General features: G+C 33.5%; 1 protein-coding gene across 1 annotated transcript; it reads left to right on the top strand.

Annotated features, from left to right (window-relative positions):
- The first annotated feature begins 2136 nt into the window (after positions 1 to 2136).
- Positions 2137 to 11010, top strand: LOC122042237 (probable LL-diaminopimelate aminotransferase, chloroplastic). The gene is made up of 10 exons (XM_042602250.1): positions 2137 to 2328; positions 2414 to 2490; positions 4516 to 4583; positions 5565 to 5681; positions 6181 to 6243; positions 7507 to 7611; positions 7825 to 7875; positions 8138 to 8458; positions 10314 to 10520; positions 10594 to 11010. Exons 1-10 carry the CDS (start codon positions 2234 to 2236, stop codon positions 10885 to 10887), a joined length of 1398 nt encoding a protein of 465 aa, XP_042458184.1. The 5' UTR covers positions 2137 to 2233; the 3' UTR covers positions 10888 to 11010.
- Positions 11011 to 12044: the final 1034 nt, after the last annotated feature.

Here is a 12044-nt window from a genome sequence, read left to right on the forward strand (position 1 = left end):
AACCTAAACAAAAAGTACAAATTATTTTAAAGAATGACATGGTAGAAAATATAGTAAATAACTTGTTTAGAGAAACATATTATAAAACACATAGTTACCTCTCGATCATGGGAAATACACTCCATACTGGTAATATCATCTTTTTCAAATGTAGGTGTAGTTCCTAGCATCGAACCAACTGCGCTTGAAGTGCCCAAAACATCTTCTTTGGGGGTAAGTTGAGGAATCAAATTCAAAAGTGGTGGCATTGTTTATCTCGGTTGGTATGCTATTATTGCTGGTTTTGAATTATCTCGTGTATCTTCAGAATTTCACATTTAAATGCTGAGAAAAGAGGCAGAGACATATATATATTTTAAAATGAAGACATAATGCGGGAAGTTTGGTAGTTACTCTTTTTAGAAAATTTTCTCATTAATTAAATGTGATTTAGAACATCCATTATAACACCCATGATCTCATCATGGGATTCAATGTCACGTACTCATTATAACAACTTATCTCTTTCATCCACATTCTTTTTAACGTTAATATTCATTATTCATGGGTCCTACAATCCGTTTAAAATTATATTATATTAAATAAATATATTTTTAAATATTAAAATTATTATTATTTTTTAATAATAATAGTTAACCTACAAATTTTTTATTTTTTAATTTAATTCAAATTAAATAAAAAATAAATTGTAAATAAATAAAAATAATACAAAATACAAATCTAAACCATTAGAAAAAAGTAGATAAAAAAAATCAAATTATTACCCTTTTTAAAAATAAATAAATAATATTATTATTAAAAAACATTTTTATTATTTATTATTTACCCATTTTATTTAATTTTTAATTTTAAAATTTATATTTTTTTATAAATAAAATTTTAAAAAATACAATCACGGGATAGGCCAGCCATGACCCACCCCATGGCATCTTTAACATGTGGCAATACTATGAACATGTTAATGTGGAGAGATGTTATAACACTCCTTCACATTGACTTTAACATTCATGTGGGTATTATAACATCCTTATTAACATGCAATGAGGATGTTCTTAGAATTCATTTTAAATTATAAAATATTTGGAATACTAATAGACATCCCATTAATTGATTTGATTATAATTGAAATTGTAAAAGCATTTTAATCGAGAGAAATTTAGAGTTAATTTACCTTTAAATATGAAGACATTGATTAGGCTTTCTATTCATGGAGATGTTATTTAGATAGGAAGTTGGTAATTGTTTTTTTTTTTAAGAAAACTTTTCTATTTTATTCGTAGAATACTAATATACTTCCCATTAAATGTGATTTGGAATTCATTTTAAAATTAACATTTGACCTTTTAAAAATGAAGACATTATTTAGGTAGGAAGTTTGGTAGTTATTTTTTTAAAGAAAACTTTTCTGTTTTATTGGTAGAATACTAATAGACTTCCCATTAAATGTGATTTGGAATTCATTTTAAATTGTAAAATATTTGGAATACTAATAGATCCTATTAATTGATTTGATTGTAATTGAAATTGTAAAAACATTTTAATCGAGAGAAATTAAAAGTTAATTGGCATATATATATATATATATATATATAAATATAAATTAGATCATGTGTCTTAAGATTTTCATGTCCTCTCGTCGATCGGATGAGCATACCATCCTCGTAATGTGCATTGCATCCTTGAGATGTGATCTAATCCATCCGATCAATGAAGGGACACAGAATCTTAGGACAGAGGATATATATATAAAATTAGATCCAGTGTCTTAAGATTTTCGTGTCCCCTCGTCGATCGGATGGACATGACATCCTCGTGATATGCACTGTATCCTTGAGATATGATCTAATCCGTCCGATCGATGAGGAGACACGAGAATCTTAGGACCGAGGATCTGATGTTATATATATATATATATATATATTATTGATTTTTAAAAATAAACATGATTAAATTTATTGAAATGAATATTACAATAAATATTTACTTTTGTTTTTTATAACTTATTCATAAACAAATTATCAAATTCTGTGATGTAATTGGGTCGGATAAGGTTCAGCTATCGGATTCCACAGTTGGATGCGAGCATCCGACCCGACATGAGGTAGTTTTCTCGTCAACCCTCGGCTTCACACTCGCCGCCCAAACTCGCAGTTTTTTTTCGTGACTTCGTTGAGTCTCGTTAGGGTTTAGGCAACGGCGACGGAGCTTGTTTTTTGTTTAGCGTTTGAAGGAGATGTCATCCTCCGCGCTGCAGATTTCCATGGTCGTTTCTTCGAGATCCTCCGATTTCTTAGGCAGCCACTCTTTCTGCGCCACCAACAGTTTGAGGTGCATCGATCAGACCATTTATGATTTATCGCAAGGTTCCGATTACCATTTGTTTTTTTTTATTTGATTCAGAATTACGCTGCAGGTCTCGGAATGTGTCTCTTCCAGGCAGAATGGCTGGAGTGTGCAGGTGCGGGTCAGCTCCTTCTGCGGAAGAGACCGGTAACAATATCATCTTCCTACGTCTTGGAATGACTTAGCCAGTTGGTTGTTGTTTTATCTTGTTCAATTAATTTGCGGCCGTTCCAAATCTATTTTGACTTTTTCGCCTGGTTGGCAAATTGTTACTTGGCTTGCTGGTTTTGTTCTTGATGGCTGAAGAGTCAGTTTGAGTTTCGAATCCACTGTCAGCTTTTTTTGTCGCTAGTAATCCTAGGTTTACTTTTCTTTAGCTCTATAATTTTGAGTAATTGTATCCTCCGCTTGCAATTTTTTAGTATAATTTTTTTAACAGTTCATGATGATTATTTAGTTTCCCTGAACCATAATGTAGCTGAAAATTCGTTGAATTTGCAAAATTTTAAAAATTAATAATCAAAACAAATTCTGAAGCATTTGGAGGCGAGTAGATCGTATAATACTCGGTTAAAAAGATATATTTTTGTAAACAAGTCCACCTCTGTTTTCACAACTTGTTGGTCATGGATTGTCTAAACCGAACAAATTTACAGCGAATGTATTTTTTCTACCTTCCACTCTACCTCTAGAAACCTTAATAAAGGTGTTAGTTTAAACATAGTCTATAGATGAGGCAATGGAAAAGAAGGTTACCTACTATTAAATATATATTTAGATTTTAGACTTAGCATGCTAATTGCTAAGCACATGTACAACAAACTCACATAACTTATCACATTTAACTAGGATGGCTCAGTTGAGAAGGAATAGTAGAATCATTAATTCCCTTACCATTCTCAAATAATTATCTAATTTTAACATTCGAAGCCCATAGGAGAAGGAAGGGAAGAAACAGAGGCAAGGCATCCTTCCAATTTTGATGGACAAAAGATTCAAACAAAGTAGTTGAAACCTCTATTCTCCTGCAATTTTAATCGACAGAAGCCTCAGGATAGAAACACTGGAAAGTTGAAACAGGATCCTTAAAATAAATTACTATCCAAGAATATCTTGATTTTTTTTTTGTCTATAGAGTATAGGATAACCTGAGAAGATAAATTTACCGAATTCAACAGATTATAATTTCTATTTTTAGCATTATCAATCACATTTCATTCATTCTAAAGGTTTAGTTAATAAGAAATTAACAAAGGAGTTATAAATTGGTCCGACTTGTTATTGTATAGCAGTCTCTTTGAGAGTTTATAGATAGTTTTTGTCTTGGCAACCTAAATTAGTACACTACTTATACCAATTCTTGCCTAATAAAACTAAGATTTTTAGTCGGTGGAAATATGCCATGTGGCCACGGCCATCTGTTTCTTGTGTTTTGAACTGTTTTATCTCCTAGTTTGTTATTCTCTTGTGCATAACTTGGCACATATAATCACTGTGGCAGTGGTCTGCCAGACTACTTTATCATCAAAACTCATTGGAAACTCTTCCTACTATTTTGGTACTCCTTAACTATCACCTCTTCCTTCCCTTGCCTAATTGGTAAAAACTTTACCAATGTAAGTGGCTGACTATATAGTATGCAATCCTATTCTTCAAGTTTCCAGTTTAACAGATATCCAATTCCAATTTTGGACATAACATTCATGTTACAAGGTTGTAATTAATAAGGTATTCATTTTTCAATACTCCATACTTATATGTTAGACCTAACTACACTAAAATGAGAAGATGTTGAATTATATTTTGCTCACACTATTTTTTTTTTTTTTTTCAGATTTTAACAATTTTCTATTTTCGTTGATGGTGTGATGTGGAATTCTCGAACACTCCTTGTGTACTGACCAATTTAGTTCTCAATTTTCAAACATGTATCCAGTTAGATATATTACTCAGTTTTTTTTACAAGATTCATTACTTCTGTTATTGTGCTGGACGTGCCACTAAACTCATTGCTTGTGCATATTCATGGCGACTATTTTTCCTAGAATTGTAATCCTCCTTATAGTAATCTGCAATTTTAAGTTAGGCAATAGACGTGTTTGCTTCTAGAACATTCAAAATAATGATTATTTACACCTTCGGCAAACTGAAACATGAAAATTTTGTTTGAAGCTTTCAAGACAAAGGTTGCAAGAAATGCAAATATGGCTAAACTTCAAGCAGGTTATTTATTCCCAGAGGTTAGTAATGTTTTTCTCGAAGAGCTGTTCTTGCTTTCAAGCACTCTTTTGTTCTTACTTTTACTGTATCTAGTATGTTTTTTTCAACAACTACTAACCTGTCCATATGGTTTTCAGATTTTTATCAAATCTGGTTGACCTTGATTTTATTATTAGGCCCTTTTTGTTGCCATGTTGACATTTATGCAAAGCCAATCATCAATGTATCACTTAGGTTACTAATTCAACAAATTACGACTCAACTAAATGGAATTTGGGCTTATATTTGTTGAGCAAACGTTGGATAAATACGACTTCCACTTTCCTTTTATGTTAAAATTTAGTTGTTATGCCAAGTCAATTCTATATGAACACTAAATTATATGATACAGTGCCAGCATGTCAAAGTAATGGGAATTCTAAGTTTGTAACCATGTCAAGATTGTGGAGATTTGAGGAACTTGAAATTGTATTTTGTTTTTGTATGTTGGTTCTAGATTCATATATGGCACAAAATGTGCATGTGTCATATCTTGGGGCATAGGTGTCTGTTCTGTTTTCTCATTGGCAATATGACAAGCAGCAGCTGTGTTTGAGATTCTGAGTGGACAAATGATGCTAAGATTTTGTTGGGAGCATAATGCTGTCTCGTTTCTTATCTGTAAGCTTGTATGGAAAATCCATTTGATGAGTGTGGTTATTGGTTGCAATGCTATAATACTTAAAAGGATACTGATATTTGTCTTTTAGAATGTTAATCCATTTTCTGTTTTGCTTCACATTTATATTGGTCGAATATTAGCTATGCAGTGAACAACTTTCTTATTTATCTTCTTAACTTGGTTAACATGGTATGTTTATTCAAATTAAATGCTATAAGTTTCTAGACTTTATTTGCGAGATCTATTTTTTGTTTACTTAAGTTGAATAATGCTTAATCTGGGTCACTATTGCTTGAATTTATATTATCAAACCTGAAGTTTCATATGTGCTTGACGTTAGCTTGCTAGAAGGAGATCAGCACATATGTCGAAGTACCCAGATGCAAAAGTTATAAGCCTTGGCATTGGTGATACTACAGAACCCATTCCGGATGACATAACTTCTGCCATGGCCATGGTATTCTCTCAGCATGCTTTGTAACTTCCCCATGGTCCTTGTCCTTTTATGTATTTATTTATTTTTAATCATATGTTGTATCTATGTTTGTGATGGTGGTAACTATAAGAAGAAATAGCTTTGATGTGCTTTTTTTTTCTAACACATTTTTGCTTGCAGAAGTGTCATAAACTATGTCAATTGCAATCTCATATATAATGTTTGTTTAAGGATTGTATTTAATAAAGCTAATAAATAGATTTGCGTATATAATTTTTGGGCTACCAAATGTTATGCTACTGAAGATTGATTCAACTTATATATTGCACATGAATAACTGAGTGGTTGAGTTTGATTCACTGCCTTGTGAAATTTGTTTTAGATTTGTTCAGTGGTAAAAATTTCGTGGAATTAGTTTGTATTTTTTTAATTATGAAACCACATGTGTTTAGTAATGCTTTGAATGTGGATCTTCACATTCTTGCTTGGAAGACTTCTAAACTTGTACTCCGCGATACAGAGAGCACATTCTCTTGGAACTTTTGAAGGTTATAGTGGTTATGGTGCTGAACAAGGGGATAAGGTAACATTTATTTTCCTAGCATCATGTTTCTTGTTGATTCATTTATGCTCATTTCAATTTTTTCATGCAAAACCTTTCTGATCATTATTAAAAATGAAGAACAACTTATCTTACATTTAGAGTGGATGAAGTGCAAGTAAATGCATAAGGAAACTCTATTTCTGTTTCTTTGTTCTACATGTCATCTTAGAGAACAATGAAAATATGGGGAAGGGATAAACATGGATCAAGGTAGAAATTTAGAAAGGCCGTGACAATATATTGAAGCTTGAAAGATGATCTACGATAAAGCTTTTAAACAACCTATGTGCAGTATCCCAAAACTTGAAAAATAAATAAAAATGCATAACACTGGACGTGAAACATCCTGTATTTTTTATATTGTTTGATATTTTATTTCTCAGTCTTGAAGTATCTGTCCATATCCTACACGATTAATTAAATAGCCCTACTTATTATTCATTGTTGATGTTTGTTTACTAGCATAGTTCATCAAGAAGGTAGAGCTAGAACTTTTGCTAGCATAGTTCATCAAGAAGTAGAGCAAGAACATATGAATGATATTCATTTTGCATGTTTCAATAGTCATAATATAGACAACATGCAAAACCTATTTACATAGCCATATCTAGTCAAAACAACATAACTTATAAGTGTTTGACAAGTTTCTCTGGCACCACTGTTGCTTGCTTGTCGTGTATCAGATGATCACAAGCTTCCATATGCTTTGGAATGAAGTTGCTTGTAAATTTCTTTCACATAAGTTTACTTGGGGTACTATCTCTAAACTTTCTACTTGTTTCTGAACAACTTACATATTCATATCTGCTGAAGCCTTTTGTCTCTTGTAAATGCTTTGCCATCACCATAGAACAAATTAACACTTCTGTTACTCTAGATATGAAAGATGTGAGATGTCAAATATTTATCTTTTGAAATTTCCATCTGTGTTTTTTATATTTCTTAGAATTTTCTCTCCGTTCATCTTCTATGAGAATGTATGGCATGAATTCTTAGAAGAGGAAATAACTCATTTGATTGTGATTTCTGTTGGTTTCTTCAGCCTGTTTAATTTTCACCTGGTTTTTTGTTGCCACTTTGTGAACTGAGAAGCTCTAAATTTGGTTATCCTTGATGCAGGATAATCATTATTGATTTAAGGATATATTTTTTTCCTGGTTGGTCTGTATTTTTTCAGAGCAATAGGAATGTGCAATGCTCCAATTGTCTACTTGTGACATTTGCTAGTTGAACTTTTTGCAGAAACTAAGAGCTAATATAGCCTTAACATACTACAAAGACCTTGGTATTGAAGAAACTGACATATTTGTATCAGATGGGGCAAAGTGTGATATATCTCGGCTTCAGGTTGTGCTATTCTTTATTACGGTGTCTGTTCATCTTGTTCTACTAAGTCTTATCTTAATCAGAAACTTTTTTTTTTGTTACTTGCTATGCATTTGTTCTATGCATATGCTTCTTCATTAGAATTTGGAAATCAAAAGCTGCTAAGCCCTTGTGCCTTTGATAATCTTTGTTAAAGTGTACACAAAATGACTTAGTTTTTTACTTTTTTGACAGCTTCTTTTTGGATCTCAAGTGAAGATGGCCGTTCAAGATCCCTCATATCCTGTGAGTCTAACTCTGAATATTTTCAATTTGTTTTTTGTTTGATATAAAAAAAGTTGCTTTGGAATATTGTGCCTAACCAATAGTATCCTTGTGTATATTCTCCATATATTCTGGAGGAATGCCAGTTTGCATATGGTTTATGAACTTATCCACTCGTTCAATAGCAATATTAAACTTAATTTTGATGTTTTGTTGATGGGAAATTATGCAAATCAATGTAGAAATTGCTGGAAGCTGCTTGCTAATGGCCTATTATTTACAGGCATACGTGGATTCCAGTGTTATCATGGGGCAAACTGGTTTATTTCAGAAAGATATTGAGAAATATGCAAACATTGAATACATGAGATGTGTACCTGAGAATGACTTTTTCCCTGATTTATCAAGTATCTCACAAGTTGATGTCATCTATTTCTGTTCACCAAATAATCCAACAGGATCTACAGCAACGAGAGATCAGCTGACCCAACTAGTTCAATTTGCAAAGGATAATGGGTCAATCATAGTTTTTGATTCTGCGTATGCTATGTATATTTCAGATGACAGTCCTCGTTCTATCTATGAGATCCCTGGGGCAAAAGAGGTGAGTTCAGTGTCAACTTATGGTCACTACCCATATATATGAGTTATGTTACCCACATTCATTTCCAGATGCATCATGTCTCTGCCATGACTCATTATATCAACATTCTAAGTGTTTTACTTACATCTAAATTCGAGTTGAAATTTATCTGGTAAAGAATATATATATATATCTTAGCTTGTGGGATTTGTTCTGACTTTTAACATGCCAAATGTTACTACTTAAGAAATTTATTTAAAAGAATGTGTGCTACTTTTGTAGCAAAAGGTGAATTACGCTTACCCAAGTGCCCTTGTCTTCAAGTTATATGAAGAGAGATAAATCACGGAGTTAGTTTATAACCAACCGCCATGTGGTTAGGGAGTGGAAGAAGTTTTTCTCCGAGGGCATGCGCTGGCCAGGATTTGACCCCTGTCCCATTATAGTAAATATACCACCCTCTAGTGAACTAGACACCGCCGTGGGGACAAAAAATGTATGCTACTTGGATCATAAGAATCTTGATTGTAGAAAGTGCAGATATTGTTATTATATTGTGCAAGGTAAAATCATCAATACTAGTTTATCTTTGTCGACATTTAAATCTGAGGTTCATCTGATTGATCTGATACTGAGAACATATAGATATGGTATATCAGTATCCATATGGTAGTATATTCTCTTGTAGGATGGTTCATAACTTGACAATAGCCACACTAAAGGGGAAAGGGATGAGCTGCAGAATGGATAAGAGAGAAGAGATCCTGATTGGAATGAGCGAGAAAGAAGGGTGAGATTTGAGGAGATAAGTTTGTCTTAAAAAGCAGGTTAGGAGAGCTCATGAAGTTGTCCGTCCATATCCCTGATATGGAAGCCGTTCCTGTTTATGAACTGTAAATACTGCATATGCCAGCATGGTTGTCAAACTCGGCTGACCCAATACCTATCGGTTGAGTTGTATTGGTTTAGGCTGATTTCTTGACCATGTCTTCAAGAGTCATCCAAGTTTGGAGGGAAAGAACTTGTATTGAAATGTGACAAAATTATCCATCAATGAATATTGAAGGTTTTCATTATTTTGGTGTGAATTCATAGGACGGTGATGCATGGTACATTGATATAATGGATGATTGTTATTTATGATCAAGTAGGACTATTTCCCCTCACAAATAAGTATACAAATTAATTAAAATAAAGTATGATAAAATAAACTAAATTGGATTGATTAATTTTCAAGTTAATATGAATTCTGAAACTATAAAACTAGCACATCTTAAATTAATTATCTAAATTAAATGATGATAAAAGTTATTAATTTATGACTATCATTATTCGTAGTTTAATTATTAAAAATAATATTAAGAATATGAAAACCATTATAAATGCAAATAACACTAATTCAAATTTTCTTAATTAATGTTAAAAACCATTTTTCGTTAGTTAGCATTTTTTCTCGGTCCCGTATTAATTAATATAAAAATTATTATTTTATTGCTTTTATTGATTCTGATTCTATCGATTAGTTTTTGACCTTCACCAACCTCAAACAAGATCCACATCAAAGTTTATCAGTTATCCAGCTAAATAGTGGTTGATATCATTCTCTGTCAAATGCTGCAAATTAGAAGTTCTATGATAATTTCTGCTTAAAGTTGTCACCGGTGATTTTGTTTCTTGTTTGTTTTTCTCTTTCTAAAACTCAAACCTGAATGCTTGCTTCCTGCAAAAAGTACCAAGTCATAGAAAATAGCATGAAATATTAATGAAACTACTGAGACAAAGATTAGTATCGTCCATTCAATTACAATGGCTACTGCTTTCTTTCGATTAGCATCAAATATTGGTTTGGAATCACATAACAATTTATGTTTTGCAGGTAGCAATTGAAATATCATCATTTTCCAAATATGCTGGCTTCACCGGTGTTCGCCTTGGCTGGACTGTAGTCCCGAAGGAACTGCTTTTTGCTGATGGTTTTCCTGTTGCGAAGGATTTCAATCGTATTGTAAGCACATGTTTTAATGGTGCGTCAAACATCGCACAAGCTGGAGGTTTAGCCTGTCTCTCTCCTGCGGGTTTAAAGGTCAGCTTTTATGCAATGCTTAACCGCCTATCATAAGCAGTACATACTCTGATTCCCCCTCTTGTTGGTTCAGGCCATGCAAAACACTATCAACTTCTACAAAGAGAATACCAAGATAATTGTCGATACCTTTACTTCACTCGGCTTCAATGTTTATGGTGGGAAGAATGCTCCCTACGTCTGGGTACAGTTCCCCGGTCGAAGCTCATGGGATGTTTTCACAGAGATTCTTGAGAAGGGCTATGTGGTTATTACACCCGGAAGTGGATTTGGACCTGGAGGGGAGAGCTTTATCAGGGTCAGTGCTTTTGGTCACAGAGAGAATATTTTGGAAGCTGCCAAAAGAATCAAGCAGCTCTACCAGTGAGACTGATGGTTGTTAGTCGTCAGTATTACTGCTAACTTATTGGTCATTATTCATCTCTGATGCCTCCAAGGGAGCCCTAAGAACAAATAATGCAGTCAGATGACAAATTTTCGTTTCTTTAAATTCTCTATAACTTCTGCATCAAATGTATAGTTTTCAATTAAAGTTAGGCTGAGTGATCGTGGTCAGGCAGTTAGGCCAAGCGGTTGTGGCCTCGCGGCTAACCTAGTTGAGCAGTTACCATAGCGGCTTGGCCACACGGCCACGGTTGCATGCGCCTAGTGATCTAAACTGTGATTGCCTGGCCGTGCGGTCGGTAGATCATAAAAGGAATGTGTTCTTTCATAAATATGAATTTATCTTTCGTTCGTCTAGGACCATTTGGAAAATGGCTATAATATATTTGTCTATGATCTCATCCGGAAACTAAAAAAAGTGGACTGCTGATGATCTGACACTGGTGTTGATCATGAGGAGATTTTGAGTTAGAAATTAGGAGGGGGTGAGTTATCTTCGTCGTCGGAAGAATCTGCAAACAGACTGAGTTTGCCTTGCCTTTGCACTTTTACGTTCGAGGTCGGTCTTAAAAATGTGTAAGGATCCAATTAAATGGTAGAGAGATGAAATGTGTGAAGAGTAAGCTTGGGGAAACGTACCTTAACTCGAGGGACGCCTTCTGGTAAAATAGTGAGCTCGTTGTCATGTTGGTCGTCATCGCTCTAGTTAATTTCCGGTGATGTCTTGTATCAAGAAGATAAATAGTACAGGGGAATAAATAATAAAATAAGTATATATAGTAAGGAATAAATAATAAAATAAGTATATATAGTAAGGAGGCTCTCTTCTTTTCCTATTCCTTTTTTTTCTCCTTTCTCCCCTCTTTTCTCTTCCACTTTAGCTAGTGGGGGTAGATTTTTTGTATGATGGTCATGTCAAGACAAAAGATGTCAAAGGATCACGATACCCTGTTTAGGTGTCAAAGGATCCCGTCTAAACAAAGATGTCAATGGTTATGTTACTTTTGTTTATATGTTAGTATATAAGATAAAAGGTTGATGGGCTCAGCGATCTAACGGGGTTTTAATGGGTTGACTTGGTTCTGCCCCGCTTTGTTGGATTGAGACGCATATGAGGGTTGTGAATCATGTGGTTTTAAA

Source organism: Zingiber officinale, chromosome 2A, assembly GCF_018446385.1.
Source record: "Zingiber officinale cultivar Zhangliang chromosome 2A, Zo_v1.1, whole genome shotgun sequence".
In the NCBI taxonomy this organism is placed as follows: Eukaryota; Viridiplantae; Streptophyta; class Magnoliopsida; order Zingiberales; family Zingiberaceae; genus Zingiber; species Zingiber officinale.